The 18,370-nt window shown below is 41.3% G+C and overlaps 2 protein-coding genes across 3 annotated transcripts; one reads left to right on the top strand and one right to left on the bottom strand.

Moving 5' to 3' along the window:
• Positions 1–1,461: 1,461 nt before the first annotated feature.
• Positions 1,462–12,428, top strand: Fkbp14 (peptidyl-prolyl cis-trans isomerase Fkb14). Of its 2 annotated transcripts, XM_017152408.2 has the most exons (5): positions 1,462–1,599; positions 3,378–3,573; positions 11,041–11,129; positions 11,200–11,387; positions 11,772–12,428. In XM_017152408.2, the coding sequence occupies exons 2-5, from the start codon at positions 3,380–3,382 to the stop codon at positions 11,949–11,951; spliced, it is 651 nt and encodes a 216-aa protein (XP_017007897.1). In that variant the 5' UTR covers positions 1,462–1,599; positions 3,378–3,379; the 3' UTR covers positions 11,952–12,428. The 2 variants fall into 2 exon arrangements, with proteins under 2 accessions (XP_017007897.1, XP_070068328.1); XM_070212227.1 differs by lacking the exon at positions 1,462–1,599.
• A 39-nt stretch (positions 12,429–12,467) lies between these two features.
• Positions 12,468–18,266, bottom strand: Sara (Smad anchor for receptor activation). Its single transcript, XM_044392960.2, has 8 exons — positions 18,150–18,266; positions 17,098–17,935; positions 14,909–16,370; positions 14,580–14,852; positions 13,495–14,518; positions 13,311–13,431; positions 13,089–13,253; positions 12,468–13,030 (listed from the first exon to the last, which is right to left on the bottom strand). The coding sequence occupies exons 2-8, from the start codon at positions 17,911–17,913 to the stop codon at positions 12,878–12,880; spliced, it is 4,014 nt and encodes a 1,337-aa protein (XP_044248895.1). The 5' UTR covers positions 17,914–17,935; positions 18,150–18,266; the 3' UTR covers positions 12,468–12,877.
• Between the last annotated feature and the right edge of the window lie 104 nt (positions 18,267–18,370).

Genomic DNA, 18,370 nt, shown 5'->3' with positions numbered 1-18,370 from the left:
AAAATGTTTTACATTTTAACGTCACCGGCTGGGGTAGGCTTGAAAATGACCAAATAAGTACGATTTTGCAAAAAACCACTCTACCTAAAGCGAATTCTACGTATTGTGTGAGGAAATTTGGTAAAAAGATTGATCAATCTCAGATTTGTACCGGCAGTGAAACTAGTGATACCTGTGATGGAGACTCGGGAGGTCCATTAAGTGCAGAGATTAATTACAATGGAGAAGTTCGGACCGTTCAGTACGGTGTTGTCAGCTATGGATCTAAAATTTGTGCAAAGGGAGGTCTAACTGTGCACACAGATGTGGCGAACTATATGAATTGGATAATGCAAGTCACAACTTTAGTGGAGTAAAATAAAATAATAAAGACATCAGAGATAATAAAGATCAAATATTCGTTAATTTTTTTGTCCAATCATTCAATTAGCGTGCTCTATCAAGCTCCACCCACAAATAAAATCAGCGCCTGCGCCTTTAAAAGAAGGCGGTGCATAGTGTTTCAGCAACTTTGTAGCCAAAGGACTGCCAGCAACATGCAACATTTCAACTTGTGCCACAAACACCTTTCAGTTAAATTTGAAAAAGTGCTCGAGCAGGTTGTGCGTCCTCTGGGTTCTATATATTTTCGGTTTTTGGTTAAAGTTTTTTGCAGGATCACTAACTTTTCGGAATATATATCCGTACTAAAATTTTCCCTGTAAGTTTTGTAGAATTTAATAATCGTTATTCATAGATTGGATAATAAAACTTAGGAGTTCTGTCTAACCCTTTATTTACTTGATCCGCCCCTGAACAAAAGAGAAATTAACAACTTGATTACGTGGACAAGTGCTCCCGTAGCGCTCTCTTTCGTTCGCTCGCCCCACGCCCCCCACTGAGGCAGTCAACAGATCTCTCTTACATCCACAGATACACGATCTTCCACTCTCTCTTGTTCTCTTACACTACACTTACACGTGTGGATGAAGGTGGCACCTTTTCTCCCCTCCCCTTGCCCACTATCATTAGCTACCTTTCTCTCCTGCTCTCTCCAAAGAGTGGTTCGCTTTAATATGCGGGTGCAGTGAGACAAATTGCTATTCAATTTAATAAAACTTTTGGACCAAATTTTTATAGCACTTGCAAAGATGCAAAAGGGGGCTAACTATTCAAATTAAATAAATTGGTACCTAAAATATAAAAAAAAATTGGAAAATATTTTTATAAGATGTGTATGCAGTGCTACAGAAATCTGATAATAATTAATAATAAAATTTGTTCAAATGAAATTCGCCTAAAATCTTCGAAAGTAAAAACTTATAAAATCTAAAAGAAAATATAGAAAATACCACTCTTGAAATTATGGTCAACCGGAAACTGCCAGTACTGAGATTATTAAAAATTATTATCTACGATTTTTCCAAGTGTTGGGGTCGCGAGTAGTAAAACAACGTCGCCGGCGACTATTCCAGCATTTCTCGGCAGCACTTCGATCGAAACGGACGTGTCTCCACTTCTCTCGCCGCTTGCTCGCGTGTTTTTGTTGTTCGTCCAACGCATCCGCCCCCCCAACCCTTCGCCGGAATCGAGTGATAATCCATCTGTGGAAGACAAAAGGTATATACAAATAGCAGATCGAAAATCGTGTGCTTGGCTTAGCGTAAAAATCTACAAAGTGTGCTCATTAAGAAATGAAATGAATTCGAGAAATCGAAAGAAAGCGTGTACTTTGCCATTGCTGTCGTGTCTCTTCCATTCATATTCAGTCCAACGCCAACACACACATGTGTATGGTATACCCATATATACGTACGCCCCAAGAAAACTGAACGAAAGAAGAGGAGAAAGAGAGCTTATCGCTTCAAGTCCATAAAAATAAAAAATATTGCCGGGCGGTCTCTGGTATTTGTTATTGTTGCTCCCCAACTAATCACGATCGGTTCAGTAATTAGCATTTCTTACTCGGGAAGTAAGAAAAACTCCTGACGTGTCGCTTAGGGCGAGATTTTCCGAAAAACTTAGCGCCGGTCTGTGAATTGGAACTCTTACGGTAAACTTCGTACCGCCAGTTCACTGAACCTCTCATAAAAGTCATTCCAAAAAAAATAAAACAAAAAGATACGTGTGGAAAAGAAGAAGCTGGATCGCCCCAACAGGTTTTAAGACCACAGAAATGGTCGCATGATGCAGTCAACCGATAAAAGTTATAAGAGGATGTTCACTGTAACGAAAGGAATAAAAAACGAATTTTGTTTAGACCCTATACATAAGTATAGAAAGAAATCGTTGTGGCCTTAATTTTTTTAATTTTGAAAAATGGGTTTGTCATAAAAATCTTTCATTTAATGATCTTAGATTTTCATATCGTTCAGTTTTCACTGCGTAAGCCATCCACTGCATAAAGAAAAAGAAGCAGAAACAAAAGAGAGCAGTTGAAGAGGAAGATCGAAAGATGTTAATGTCGATTTCACGTAATTGAGGCTTGACCATTGCCTTTCCATTAGTGAAAGTTTTCCATCTATATAAAGTCCCCCCATATTTTATTTTTTTGTATGCCTTTTTAGTTATTTTTTGCGGCTATTTGAATTTTTTGTGTGCGTCTTTTTTTTATTTGGGTGACCTAGGCGCTTTCAAAACTTTCATTTAACCAGAAACACCCACCAACACATCCCATTGGAATATACCACGGCGGACATTACGCATACGCCACCATGTACGCGCAATAATTTCGCTTGGCTTTGGTTTTGGCTTGCATAATCCCCTCCAGCTGGTCGAGATGGTCAAAGCTGGTTGGTCGAATTCGGCACCCGACTCTGCAATGAATTGCACATTTGCATAATGACTAATTTTTGCCGTCCCATTCGCGCATCCCATTCGCAATCGCCGTGGATTCCCCCTCTTCGTCCATTCAATTTCAATTTCAACTTTACACTGTTGAGCAAAAAAAAATTACACCTTTCCGGGTAATTGGTTTAAATTCAACATTTAACGCTTGTGCAACGCTTATATGATGATTAAGCCGAAGATGATGGACAACAGATGATAGTGAAGATGAATTCATAATAAAATTCGTATAAAAGTGATGAGCATTAATCCAAAGCCGGCATTGGTGATTTGGTTTAGTTTCGAGTTAGTGGAAATCGTTTTGGAACTTTCCAAGGACAAAAATAAGTGTCTTTACTATTATTTTATGATCAAGGTATTTCAGAGTTATTAAATAAATTTACCTATACGTCCTATAAACAAGAAATTAGTTTTATCGAATCGAATCCATTAAAGTATGCCTCTTTATTAAGAAATTTTCACTCCTTGTAGTCGAGTGTTTAAACACGTTCTTTATTTTTGCGAAAGTCTCATATTTTTTTGGTAATCAAGTTTCCCCATTTATCTTGCAGCCATGTTGAAATCCATTCTCGTTTTGTCGTGCCTTCTGGTGGTGGCCATCAGCAACAGCCTCGTCAGCGCCGAGGATCTGAAAGTGGAGGTGATCAGCACGCCGGAGGTGTGTGACCAAAAGTCCAAGTCCGGCGATTCCCTCACCATGCACTACACTGGAACCCTGCAGGCCGATGGCAAGAAGTTCGATTCGAGGTAAGTCTCTTTGAAAACTTTAAAAAGTTGTTTAAAAAACGCAGGAAATGTAAAATTTAAAAATTATATTTTTTTTTAATTGTGTTTTTAAAGATTTGATTGTTTTCTCGAAATATTTTTAAACATTTTAAGAATGGAACCAAACAAAAACAGCGTAATAACACAATAATTTATTTTTTACTTAGAATATTTTAAAAGTGTTTAATCGTTTTTTTTTTATAGTTTTCTTAGAACATGTTTAAACATTTAAAAAATCAAATACAATAATCACGAACATATTCCGACTAAAATTTAATTCTTGCTATATGACTCAAGTAAGCGAAGTTTTGATAGTTAAATATAATTACCACATCACCCCAAAAATTTCGGGGAAATGTCAGAGTTCAGAATGAAATAATTTTAAAGCAGATTTTGTCCGAAATCTCCACGCACACACACCACACTCGGCTCCATTGGAGATTAACATACTCGCAGATACATGTGTTTTCTGTATGGGATTAAAGCTGCTGGTGCTACATAGTCAGTCTGTCGTCACGGCGGCTCATTGCCGTAAATTAGACGCCAACTGATAAGCGATCTCATTGTTGCATTGTCGCTGCTGTTGCTGTTGTTTTTTGCATTTGTTTTTGTTGCTGGTGCATTTTCCATGCCTGAATGCGCCCCTTCTTCCAACCCATCTCAATCTCATACATATTCCCCGCTTTTTGTTTCGATCTCTGTGGGCTATGGGCGTTTATAGTGACGTGGACCTCGAATTTTTGGCTTCATTAAGCAAAGAAATCATTTTCCGGTGACAAATTATTAAATAAAGTTGGTGTGGGCATTTATTGAGTATTTATTGAGAGTAATTTTCCTAGTTGTTTTTATTATAAATATTGTGTGCCAAATCATCAAGTGCAATGCTTCCAAATTTCAAATTGGAAATAGAAATTAATAAGTGTTTGAATATACAAATATTCCCTGTATTCACTAACCAGTTTCTCATCTCTTTAAAATGGGCTCACACCTTAAACCTTTTGCCACGACGTAATAAATCCTGTAAATTAAAACAACAGCGGAATTTGAGCTTCCACCCCAAAGATCCCAAATAAAAACCAATTTAAACCAAAGGAAGTTAAATTTACTTTACATATGAGGAAATTTAACGCCGTGAATTGGCTGTGGGCACCACCCCAAAAATGAAATCTTTTCAATGCGTGTAATCTTTTGGCAAGCGCTAAAATTCGTTATCAGGTATTTTTATAAATATCAGCTAGAACTAAAATTTGTTGATAAGCGACATTGACTAGATTACATCAACTAATATATGGTCCGTTGATTGCATATAAATATAGCAAAGGTTGAGTTATGAGTGTGGGGACCTCACTCCAATTTTTTTTTGCCTACCCCTCTTTTACTTATCAAATTTTGATTTAATTTTATGACCAGAAAATTGTGTTTCTCATGGGGGAAATGATTTTCTAAACGTTTGACTGACCCCCGTCTTTTGCATTACGCCCGCTTAACCCATTTTATCATATGCTAAAATGGAAAACATTTCATTTTCCCATCCATCATTGGACATTTTCGTGTGTCCCTTTTAGTAGGTGGGCCTTACCTTTAGATTTGGTAGACAAATTATCTGAAAGTTGTAGCTTCAACCACCCCTTACCTCAACTTGTTCTGGGTTTGAAAAGTTTTGCAATTGCTGTTAAATTTGGCGTGGCAAAGTCTCCGGCTGAAAGAGGGGAAAGAGCTGGGCAACTAACTAACTCAATCAGAGTGCGTCCTCTTTGGCCATTTTCTCTCTGGCTTTTGCCACCTGTTGCTGCTGCGGCTTAAATGCCCTCGAACTTGGCTAACAAACAAGGCACTTTGTGCCAGTCAAGTGCAGTCAAGGATGCCGACAGCTTCCTCTCTCATTTATTTTCTCCATGCTAAAAATCTTTTTCAGCCACTTCTTGCCTCAAGCTTCTTTTAGGCCATACAGTCTTCTTGCAGCGGAAATTAGCTGCCTGAAAGCTGGCTACGTTCTGGTATAATTAAGCTCTTGCTGGAAGAGCACCTGAGAAAAGGTTTTTAAGCAACGATGCTCCTTTTGGAAAGAAAGATAAATAGGATGGATTTTTGCTGCATTTGACAGGTCTACCGAAGGAATTTCCTATTGAAATGCCAATCAAAATGGAAACTGTCCTAAGCACACAGGCATAAAGAAACGGAAAAAAGTATAGAGGATACGTGCTTAATTGATATTAAAAAGGATTAGAACTTACTTGGGTGACCGTAAAAGAAATTTTACATTTCGGACAATTACAAAAATTCCCCCATCTTCTGTTTTTGTTATAACTAATTCAATAATGAGCAGGACGAGAGCTAGAGTCCTGTCACGTGCCTGCTCCGCCTTTTATTTCCATTGTCTTCGTGAAAGGAGCCAAATTGAAGAGGGCGAAGTAGAGCTGGCGAGTCCATCAGGTCTACCTGTCATAGCCATTTCCAAGTCACGTGCAACCACATTTTGTCAATGACTTTAGCCCCCAGTCCCCCACATCTTCATTAGACTTCCGCGGCGTCTCTTGTTTTTCTGGCAACAAGTTGAGCTCTACTTTTGACCCGCAGACCTTCTTTTGGCCGCATAAATTATTTAGCTTTTCGCCATATCGCTATATTCTAATCAGCCTGACGCGTAACACGACTACACTGCTCCCTTTCACCTTTTATGATATATGCCCCCTCCTGAAGTTTTTCATGTGCTGTGTCACTCTTCTGGGGAAATTAATTTGTTACTTGAGTACCACTACCCAAGCATTGTGATGTTTTCGCTTAAAGTTTCGCTGAGACAACGGGGAAAATACTTTAGAAAATTTTAGAAAAAATTGGTAAAAATATAATACGGAATTTAAGTAAATCTTAAATATATTAATCTTAAAATAATATGAAGAAAATTTATTTTCAAAGAGGAATTTAGTAGGTTAAGTAGATGCATTCAAAATACGTTAAAAACTTTCCTCAAATTGTTTAAATTAGCTAAAATAAGGCCAAAAAGGTCTTTCTAATCAAATTTGATACTCATTTAGCCAACTTAGGGCTTTTGAAAGTACCCATATAAAGAGTTGCGGGTCAATTCACACCTATATGCGACACTTTTAATTAACATAATAATGGTGGAATATTTTTGTTTTGGGGAGAAAGTTTAGCCAGCCCAAAAAGACGCTCTTTTAATTGATTTATTAATACCATTTCTGTGACATAGGTTTACAAATAACCTAAAAGTATTTCGTTACCATTTCTAGAGACTTTCTTTGACCAAAAATCTCGCTCAGTGCAAGTTGTAGTTTGAATATGAAAAGAGGAGTTGGTCTTTTGTTGGCGTCCTCAAAAACATGTTTCACAAATTTTTGACAACGTAACGGTGGAGTTTCGCAGAGGAGGAAATGAAGAGGAGCAGAAGTCAGTTACCTGAAGCATCGGGCCATAACTTGCGATGTTGTCGCTTTCTGCTGCCATGATTTGTATGTTTCAAGTGCAAAGTCCCCCTTAAAAAAATGAAGAAAAACTCAGCCCATCCTCTACCCAATTTACCCCCTTTTGTGTCACCCCATTTTGCAGCAAGCGCAATTTAATGTCCAAAAGCAGAGTGCGTAAAAAAACATCAGCAAGCAGAAATGCATCAAAGTGAAAGTTTTAGCTTGCTCTCTGGACAACCTTGAATGGGGCGTAATGGGCGGTAAAAATGGGAGTGGGAGTGGGAGTGGGAGGAGGAGACCTTAAGCTCTGCTCGAATGACCACAAAAACCTTGACACCATTGGTGGCAAAACACTTGAAGAGCGAGCGCAACAAAGTACTGGAGTGGAGTCGCAGACGGCCACTAAATCTAAAGCTCATTACCATGTGGAAGCAATCAAGTGCTGCTGCTGTTTCTGCAACTGCAACAGCCGTCTGACTTTTATGGCAACTCTTGCCTCGCGCATATATTTTGCCGGGCCAGCGTCAGACACATTTGTAGATAGTTTAAATAATTAATGAGCTTCAACGGTTGCAATTTTTATTTTCCACAATTTACAGCAGCTTTTTTTCGGGGTTGTGTGTTAAGGGCGTACGAACGTGATGCCGCCAGCTGGGGCATAAATTTTGGGTGTCCCGGGCGGTACTTGTTACGGCACTGGAAAAAAATATTCAAGCTTAAACTTAAATTAAACTTTAAAAACACTAATGGGGAAATTAAATTCAGAATTCCAAAGACGAATTTAAAAGACTTCTTGAATAAATTAATCCTTAAAAATCTATAAATATTATTTCTTTTGAATAAACTACTCCTTTACTTTCTTTTCACTGATTTGGATTTATTTCTTCGATATGATTTACTCAAAATTTTAACTAGACGAAATATTTTTAAATTTAGAGGCTTTTCTCCCAGTGCTTCGGGTGCAAACTTGTTCAAACTTTAGACTTTTTGTGTGAATCGTTCGCACGTTGACCATTCCCGCAGAGGGAAATCCATGGACAGAGGTCCTGCCGGAGTCCTTGTCCTTGGTGCACGTTAATCGCAACTTGTCGCCCCAAAGGGGAGGCCTCCAAAAGGCGGCAAGGTAAAGGAGTTGCGGTTGCATATTTGATTTTATAACTTTTCTTGGCCGGACACATAAAACGAGGTCATCAAGGGAGCCCGCCCAAAAGGATTCAATTTGATTGGATTGAATGTGTCTAAGCAGTCGGCGACGGAGTGACGTGGTATGATTTCGGGCGGTGGGAGGTGGGGGGTCCATATGCCACCCAAAAGTTCCCAACCACCCGTGGTGCGGAATCACGTAAAACGGCAAACGGATGTTTGGGCGCCCATTGAGCTGCATTTTAAATTATGCGATGCGTTGGGACTCGGTTCGCAATTCGCAGATACGGATACCGACACGGATTCGAATTGGGATTGGGATTCAAAACGAGAAAACAGCAACATCAGTGGAAGAATGAAATCGAAACTTATTAAATATTTAGTGAGTGGATGAATGAGTTTACATTTTTTGCTTGACTTTATGATAATGTGCTGGCCATAAAAGACCGAAAAATGGAACCCCACACATTTGCCCCTTGAGTAGAGCCCGATTTTTTTATCCCCTTTGCTAAACCACAATCTAAGCCGAGACGAGTTGGAAAAACCTGCGAAACGCTTGCAAAATATCGATGAATTTCTGCTTGACTTTAGCCAATTGCATAACAACTGCAATTGCAACTTGTTTGTCCACCTGCGAGTGAATTCACCCCGATCTCAGCTGACCTTTTGTTTGCCTTGTCCGGTAATTCATAAATATTTGATTGCCTCCGGGGGACAAACGGGACGAAGGACACGGAAGTCCGCAGAGGAGAGGAAGGTCTCGACTGTGCTGACTGAAACAATCAACACGTTTAAACGATTTTATTAATTTATTTACGACTCGACAGCTCTGTTTTTAAACGGTTTCCCATTAAAGTTTCGGAGTTGGATTCAGGGTTAAATTGAGCGGATAAAAGCTGAAATTTAATTTGTCATGGGAAAAGTCTGCAGAGGTTATAAATAATTGTGTACAGGATGTAATCAGAATTATTATCTAAATAATTTAAGCCTATTAAAAGATTATAATTGGGTGAAGATTAATCTAAATTAACGGGTTTGAATAATTACTTTAAAAATGTTGAAATTTATTTATTTAAAATATTCACAAAATGTTTGTCAAATTTTTAATTTAAAATCGTAAATCAGAAATATTATCAGTTGCGTTTAAGATATAATTTTGAAAAGTATACGAATTTGTTGCAAAGTAAATACTCCATTTCAAAATACCCGTTCAATATTTTTCAACAAAGTAACCCACTTCCACGTATTGTTTTGGGCTTCGAAAATCGCATAAATTAGGGGGGATTCAGGAATGAACACTCCAAGGATAAAGGAGCCACAAAATCCCACAAACAAAAAAGGAATCTCCATAACATGTTTCACATATTACTAGAAATTCATGGAAAATAATGCAATAAAAATTCACAGCCACAGACGGCGACACCGAAATAAAGACAAGCCACCGAGGTGTCTTAGATGCCGCGTAATCCCTGGAAAACAAACCGAAACACACACATAGGAGGTACACAGGACACACAGGGGGATGGGATACAAATTTTTTACGCTTTTTTATTTCATCAGGAGATTTGCACTTGAGCGAAAGCCGGCGACAAAAAGCAGCGACGACGACACTTTGGTTACGCTCCAGAGTCACACTTAACCGCTCTGAATGCTACCAGCTTTTTTTTCATTTCCTCCTTTTTTTCGGCCCGCTTGGGTGGATTATTCAGCGGCAATCCGCAATCCGCATGCCACTTGCCGCATTTCTACTTTCCACTTGCCACTTGCCCCATCATCGTTGTGACTTGAACTCGAATTTGAAACAACAGCCGGAGCATGTAAAAATGTTTGCAAAATGCCCAGGAGATGCACATAAAATATTTAACAGACAAGCTCTAGAACTTTTTGCCGCCCATGTGGGTGACTCCTGGTTAATCATTTGTTTCCTTTTTCCCAGCCTCAAGTGCAATAATCTGTCTCGGCCTCCATCTTCTCCACTTAAACGGGGGTTCCCCTACAAGTTTAAAGACAAATTTCCCCGCGCCACTTAAAAACCAAACAGCCAAACAACTTTCTTAACAAACAGCAATAATAATATAATGATGAACAACAGGAGAGTTTTCGAGGAAAAAAACTCAAGGAAACTTTTCCTGCAGTCGAAAAGCCCAAGCGACACATTTCAATTGCCAAGTTCAGATCTCTTGAGGGTTAAAAAAAGTTTGTCCTAAAATGTATTTGGCCTTTAAATATTTGTTTAATTTAAGAAGGACTTTCATACCTCACAAAAACCTAGGTTTCAGGAGGTGGTTAATATATAAAATCTTAGGAAAATAAATACGTTAATTAAATAAATTAAATATTAGTGTAAAATTTGTATTTGTATAATGCTTTTCACTCAACATTTATGTTGCACGTTGATAACGAAAACACATATTGTTTTATTTTTTACTCCTGATTAAAGCTCCTAAGAATGTTGGCCTATAAAAGGGATTTTACAGCGCGTTTATAGGTCTATATCCGCTCTACCCCAACCTTTTTTGCACCCCTGGATTCACAGTATCCATTTCTATATATCATAATCATAATCAAATGGGCTACAACTGTGCCACATCATACATCAAGCTCAAGGCGCGACATTCTCATGCATACCTGAGCAGCTCCTGGCCTTTTATCCCCCTTTTTCGTGCGCTTAACAAATTAAAGTAAATTCGCTTAGCGGGACCATCAAATAAATAATTTTTATAGACTGTTAAAAAAAAGAACGGAAAAGAAGAGTCATAAAGAAATGATGAATTGTTTCGGTTTAAGGTGGCTGTTGTCCCCCGACACCTGTATTAAGCACTTAAAACTTTGCGGCTAACAAGCGTCTAACAATTTGCATCTCCCCTCTTTTTTTTTGCAGCTTCGACCGCGACCAGCCCTTCACATTCCAATTGGGCGCCGGCCAGGTGATTAAGGGCTGGGATCAGGGACTCCTCAACATGTGCGTGGGTAAGTACTGGAAAATATGGTTCTGCAAAGTTCGTAAATTAAATTTGAATTTTCCCTTAAACAAATCCAGGTGAGAAGCGCAAGCTGACGATTCCTCCCCAGTTGGGCTATGGCGATCAGGGTGCCGGCAACGTCATTCCCCCCAAGGCCACCCTCTTGTTCGATGTGGAGCTGATCAACATCGGCAACGCCCCGCCCACCACCAATGTCTTCAAGGAGATCGACGATAATGCCGACAAGCAGCTGAGTCGCGAAGAGGTAATCGTCTATGTATGGATCGCACTTTTGTTTTATATATGTCTCTCTACACTGAAATATCCGTTGGACGTGGGATAAGTTACTAACCCTTGAGCAGAAAATAAAGGATTATATGAAGATTTAAAATCACAGACTAAATATTAATATTGGATATTTAATATAATTTTTTATTTAGTAAATAAAATAAATAATATCGTATTTCAAAATCCCAGTAAATATATACGACAAATTAATTTAAAAAAATATTTTAAAATGTCTGTGAGTTTAAAAACGACCTATACTAACCATTCCTTTTTTTCTGCTCCAAAAAAGCCTCTTTATTCTCGTACTACTAATATTTTTCAAAAAGACTCAACTAATTCAAAGTATATTTTTCCTCTACAGGTCAGCGAGTATCTGAAGAAGCAGATGACCGCCGTCGAGGGTCAGGACTCCGCCGAGCTGAAGAACATGCTGGCTGAGAACGACAAGCTGGTGGAGGAGATCTTCCAGCACGAGGATAAGGACAAGAACGGCTTCATCTCGCACGACGAGTTCTCCGGACCCAAACACGACGAGCTGTAGGGCTTATCAAAGGGGGTTTTTTGGTGTACGCCAACATCGAAGGGACACGTGTGCTTAAGTTATATAAAACCCAAATATATACACAAAACTAAACAAGAATATACAACAGATGAGGCAGAAGCCGAGCAATAAATCGAGTGCAACTGATGCTTCCCGATGTCATTTTGTATATAGCATACATATCAGCATCTAAACATCAACACATTAGAGGAGTGCATTATTATTATTTTGTGTGTCTGTCCCCCGGTACTAGACGTAGTTAAAATTATGTACAATCTGAGAGCGAATGAACATCATTTTTATATACATTTATAGGTTGTTATATATTTTGTGTCGTCTGCGGGTGGTGACGATTTTTAGACCCATCGTAAAGATAATGTTCGTAATGTATTTTGTAAATCAGACACACTCTTAAGTGGAAGTCAATTGGAACACTTTAAATTGAATAAAGAATTGCTACCAATAATTTAACAAGAACCACAATTGTTTCCTTATTTCCACAGAGACAAACAGCGATTTAATCAACAGTTTTCATATAGTTTGTTATTCATATATACTCGAATGGTAAATGTGTAAAGCATATTAAAGAACATCACATACAAATATATATATTTAGGTTTCTTAGATATTTTTTTACTTTCAATGAAAACTCAAAACAAATAAAATTCAAGAAGAATATAACAGTTTAAATGAATGGGGAGGGTTGAGGGAGGAGAATCGTAGAAAAGTAGAGACAAAAACCAATCGATAATCTACTTAAATATGTACACAGTAACTGAGCCATCAAACAATACGACTATATATCCTCGTTAGCCCCATGGGCTTGTGTAGTTATTGTAAGCTTTGATCGGGTCGAGCTTAGAGTTAAGAAGGTTTCCGTTTGGTCTTCAAATCCAGCAGGAGAATTGCACTATGAGGGACTAAAGTCAGGCGTTTAGTATGTAGAAGACCAGCTCGAGAATGATTGGATCCTGAATGCCGGAGGATTCGCCATGAAGCGTGGCTATCAGATGGTTGTCCAGGGCGTTCATGTACAACGGCGGCAGCTTGGAACCCCGGGCTCCGGCCTCATAGCCCACCTAAATATGGATTATAGTATTACAAATTTATACGGCTTTCCAATTTTATTAAACATACGTTCTCCTGGTCGAGAGTGGCCCTTAGGCCAAGTTTGTTAATGCCAGCCGTCGCTAGAAGATCAAGGAATGGCAGCAGGGCCATCGAGGCACTGCGAGCCAATTGCTCGGCAATCCGAGTTATGTCCGCATAGTTTCCACCATTTGTGGCATACCAATCCTCGCACTGGCAAGAAAAAAATAGATGAAAAGTTTGCTATAAGCTACTTTGATTAAATAATACCTTGACAATGTAGATATCACTCAGACGGATGGCATAGTTGGCATTGGAATAGTTGAAGCTGGCATGGACACGCATGTTGGAGATGCCATCCATGGGTTGGTCATCGATGGGGGATTTAACCCTGTAATAAAGGATAATACATTATAATAATACATCATAAATATAAATATATTTCTAAACTCACCCAACATTGATGTCCCGATTATTGTCCACCCACTTGATGCTCACAATCTCGCTCTGTTCGTCGGTGGCATCGATGGGCCCGCACACGATATCGATGTCCTTTTGGTTGCGCAACGCCTGACGCACTTCCTCCATTTTTGCGGGCATAATCTGCACCATCAGGCCATCCTCCACGATGCTGCATTTGCCCGACAAACCGCTGCTGCTCTTGAGCGCTTCATTTAGCACGAAGAAACTGGCTCCCGTGATTTTTCTGGGCTGACCCTGAATGTTAATGGCCTGCGTGGAGTAGGAGTACATCTCGGATCGATCGTCGTTGATATTCTGCATGCACACCAAGTGTCCATCGGCCACCTTTGAGAAGTTGCCAGCGAATGCCAATATATGATCACTGGCATTGTTGATCGCCTTGATCACATCCTGCTGGCGATACTTTGGAATTATCACCGTGGTCTGCCTGTCCTCCATGTGGATATACAATCCTCGGATGGCTGGTAGAGAGTACGAGTAGTTGCGGAAGTCCACCAGGAAATTGATGATAGTTTGAGCTATTTCGCCATACACCGATTCCCTGCCGCGCACCGAGATCAGTGGACAGGGATAGTAGCGATATTGGGCGCCCAAACGGAGGATTAATCGCAGTGGTAATACCTTAGCCCAGGGCACCTCGTGTCGATGAATGAGCACGCCAACCAGATAGGGATTATCCGGCACAATCACGCCTTGCAGACACTGGTACGTTGGCCGGATGAAAATGAATCCACCGTGCTCGCGGGAACCCAGAAAGCTGGCGCTACGCGGACTTGTGAATGCCAATTCATGGGTGCTGGACCGGGCCTGCTCCGCCTCCACGTAGATCTCATACAGATGCTGAAATACGTCCTTCGGTAAAGCCACTTCCCCATTCACAGATTCGCCCTGCTTGGGCTGTTTAATCTCCAACAAAATAATCAACTCATCGCTGCCCATGTGATGTAGTCCGGAAGTGCTGAAGTTTAGCACCCAACGATTCATACAGCAGCTCACTGGGGGTTGGGAAAATTCAATTAGAGGGTTTACAATTAATTTAGCATAGCAAATACTGACTGTTAACAATCTTGACCAGCACAAAGAAGTTGTTCTTTATGATAAACTTGAGCGTTTCGTTTTGCAATCGCTCGAGAAGCGATCCGTCGTTGCGCACCACTTTGTAGTCCACCTCGCCGCACTCTTTGCTGGTCAAACAAATGGGGGGCAGGCCGTTCTCCTCGGGGGGCAGGTAGCAGCCTTGCGAATCTCCGTTCGGCGGCAGCTTGCGATTGCGCGCTGGTTCCGCTTTGCGTCGCGGCGAGGTTTGGGATTGGGATGAGGAGCGACCAGCTGGGGGATGAAAAGGGATTACATCATAAGAATATCAAAGTAAAGGCATTCCTTACCGCTTGATTCGGTGGCTGCCAATGTAGCAGCCGCTGCACTCGGTGGAATGGAGCCGCGGAAAAGCTGGGCCACCAGGCCCAACGTAGAACTAGTGTCGATGCTGCGCGGTGGCTCCTCTGTCGCTGGCGTGGGCGGCTTCTGACCAGCACCCGAACCGCTCCTCGAGAGTCCCCGCCTCGCCTGCTTGGCCTCGCCCCACTGCTGCTCCATGGTGCTGGCCAGTTCGCTGCCCGGCGCAATGCCGTCGCTGAACATAACACTCTTTCGCTTCCTCACGCCCTTCTGGCCATCTGAGCTTGAGGAGTTCGAGGAGCTGCCATCGGTTTTCTTCAGCACGCCCACGGGCACAATAACGCTGGGTGGCGGAGCTCCCGGCGAGGTGGCCACCTGACGATGTGGCGGTATTGTGGAGCAGTACTCCATCGGATTGTTGGGATTCGGCGAACGCATGGGAGTGGGCGGCAAAGCGGAGCCAGGAGCTGACTCAGAACTCGATCCATTGGCCTGCCGCTCGGAGAGAATCATATAGCATTGCACGCAGACCCGCGACTCTGGTTCGTTGGCGAACTCCAGCCGGAAACGCTGGGAGCAGCAGACCGAGCACAAGACCTTTCCGCAGGCGCGACAATGGTGTCGCCTCTTGATCATGGTGAACTTTTGCTGGCATTGCATACACTGCCCGGCCATGTTATCGGGCACCCAAATGGGCGGCACCTTGCCCAGATTGGCATGCGGATCGCTATAGCCGACGGCCTCGTAGATGGGGCTTTCCTCGTCATCTTCGCCGGATATTACGCCTGCTGCTCCCTCTGTAACTTCGGCGGGTTGGGAACCGTCCTGCTGAATTTCAGGTGTTTCATCTTGGGAGGCTGTTGCGTTTCCCACCTGACAACCATTCAAATACAAGGTTTGCGGTCGCTGGGGACGCTGCTCTTCCAGCGCATCGGTGGCCAGACTGGCATCCTCCTGATCCTCCTGCTCCGCCTCCTGTTCCTCCTCGCCATCGAGCTTCCTGCCCGAGAGAGAATCCGATTCCGTGCTGCTGAAACTGGAGGCTATATCCTCGCCCATCGCCGTGACTGGCGTGGATTCGTGCTGCTTCAGATCGGCAAACTCCACGGTGGAGGCCTGCGAGAAGTTGTCCACGTTCATCTGGTCGTTGGAGGTTGTCTCCTGTTCGTCGGACAGAATCCGCACAGACTCCTCCTCGGTCACTGGCGAGGCGGAGGGCGATTTCTCCTCCTCGGGCATTTCCTGATCGCCCTCCTGGTTGTCATCCGCGTCCATCTCCTGCAGCATGCTGTCCAATTCCGTGTCCGAGATGTCGTCCATCGTGGAGCAGAAGGTCAGGGGCTGACTGCGTCTGGGCTGCTGTTCCTGCAGCTGCTCCACATCCTCTTCTTCGGTTTGTGCCGGCTGTTCCTTCTCTTTTGGGGGCGGTATTTCCGGATTAGCCGCTTGCTGGAAGGTATAGAAATCAGTATAAGTAAGGGTATTTATTTGTAATTATTTTTAATTTGTTTGTTTTTAGAATTTGTACAGTATTTGAGATAAACAAAATTTAAATTTAAAAATTAAAAAAAATAAAAAGAACAGATTTTTTAACAATTACATCTAAATTTGTTAAATGGAAATTAAAAAAAAAAATTTTCTGTATAAGAAATATTTACTAAGTGGCTAATTTCAATGTTAGCTACTATGACTCAATGAAAATTTAATGACGCACCAATAGATTGTAGATAGGCTCAAAAAAAAAGTGCCAATTATTTATCTATGATGTTTATAGTAATGAATATTAATTTACTGTTTTATATAAATTGAAACATTTCAGTTTGGTAATAAAATCAACAAACTGATAAAATAATAAAAAAAAACATCGATTTTTTTTAAGGTAGGTAAATGCTTGACGCTTGAAGCTATTATCTTTTGTAAGCAAAAGTTACATTTATCTCTACTCACATTTCAATATGATATGAATATGATATGAAATTATGATATTGCAATATCTTATCGAGCTCCTTTTTTTTTGTGGAGCTATTCAAATTTAATTTTTTTTGTTTTTTTAAAATGAAAAAATTATAATTTTTTCTTTTTTAATTGCACATTAATTACTATTTCTAATAATTACTAATTACTATTTAAAATAACATTTTTTTGCACATTTCACAGATAAGATAATAATACTCACTTCAATGGCTACTGGGATCTCTATGCCATTGGTCATCTCCGTTTCGGGTTCTCTACTGGGCGACGATTCCTCCGAGAGCTCCTGTAGGACCTGGCCAAGAACGGAGGATGCGGTGACCTCCTCCGGCAGCAGGGATTGTGATTCCGTGACGGATGCTGTGATGGAAATGGACGACAATCCCACAACCAACCCCTCTACAGTTTCCTTTGACTGTTTGGGCTCTGGTGCTGCAATCGCCTGATCCTCAATCTGCTCCTGATCTTGATCCTGATCCCTAGTCTCTTCCTTTGGCACCACCTGAACCTCGCTGGGCTTCTCGCTCTCCGGGGGCGTTGTCAGCTCCTCGGAGTGACTGCCATTGCTGACGGGCGAGGGACCCGAGGAGAAGGTGGAACAGGACGAGGTGGTCAGGGACTCGGAGGAGGAGACTATTGCCTGGCCATTGTTTTTGGCCGCCTCCTCGCTGAATTTGTGTATGTCATCCTCGTGCTCCGCCTCCGTTTGCCAATCGTAGGTGGGCAGTTGGCCATCGACCTCCAGGGATTTCACATTTTCCCTGTAGTCATCCAGGCTGTTGAAGACCTGGGAGACGCCCACAAAGGTTTTCCCAGTTGCCGGAGCTGCCTGAGATGATGCTGCTCCTACTGATCCTCCCACTCCACTGTTGGATGCACTTGCTCCATCGCCCAGAAATCGACTGGAATTTGAGGATATCGCCGCTGCTGCTGCCGCTGCTGCATTTCTGGTCAGCTGCTCGTCGGCGGCAATACGCAGTTCCAAATTATCCAAAACCTGATCAATGTCCACCAAATCCATGGCCACCAAATCAGCAAAGAGCCTGAAATCGAAAATAAAAACCTGGATTTATTAGCCCTGCATTTTCACGGAAATACAAAAACGCAAAAGAAAAGTGCAAACACAAAAAGAAACGGGAAAAAATTAAGTCTTGTGATTCATACGTTTTTCACACTTTGAATACAAACATAATAGGCTGCTCGGAAATGCAACGCCTTATACCCATTTAATAAGCAATTTTAATCACCTGCAATTACCTTATTTACTTTGTTTTTTCTGGCTAATTTATTAACAAAAACCCCGAGACAAAAAACATTGTACGAAACTGCCTAAAAATAGACACACAAGCAGTGTTCGAAAGTTGTGGAAACTTGAATATACAATTGTGATTTTTCTTTGGTATTTTTCCGCTGTTGGTAAAACATTCATACTTAACATTTCTGTTGGAACACTTTTATGGCGCTGTTAAAAAACTGTT

This window comes from Drosophila takahashii, chromosome 2R (assembly GCF_030179915.1).
Source record: "Drosophila takahashii strain IR98-3 E-12201 chromosome 2R, DtakHiC1v2, whole genome shotgun sequence".
Classification (NCBI taxonomy): domain Eukaryota; kingdom Metazoa; phylum Arthropoda; class Insecta; order Diptera; family Drosophilidae; genus Drosophila; species Drosophila takahashii.
This window is presented reverse-complemented; position numbering and strand designations above follow the sequence as displayed.

Coding starts and splice junctions, on each gene's coding strand:
- Fkbp14 (XM_017152408.2), top strand. CDS start 3,380: ATGTTGAAATCCATTCTCGTTTTGTCGTGCCTTCTGGTGGTGGCCATC. Junction 3,574..11,040: donor GGCAAGAAGTTCGATTCGAG/GTAAGTCTCTTT, acceptor TTTTTTTTGCAG/CTTCGACCGCGACCAGCCCT. Junction 11,130..11,199: donor ACTCCTCAACATGTGCGTGG/GTAAGTACTGGA, acceptor AAACAAATCCAG/GTGAGAAGCGCAAGCTGACG.
- Sara (XM_044392960.2), bottom strand. CDS start 17,913: ATGGATTTGGTGGACATTGATCAGGTTTTGGATAATTTGGAACTGCGT. Junction 16,371..17,097: donor AGATCCCAGTAGCCATTGAA/GTGAGTATTATT, acceptor TATACCTTCCAG/CAAGCGGCTAATCCGGAAAT. Junction 13,254..13,310: donor GTGATATCTACATTGTCAAG/GTATTATTTAAT, acceptor TTTTCTTGCCAG/TGCGAGGATTGGTATGCCAC.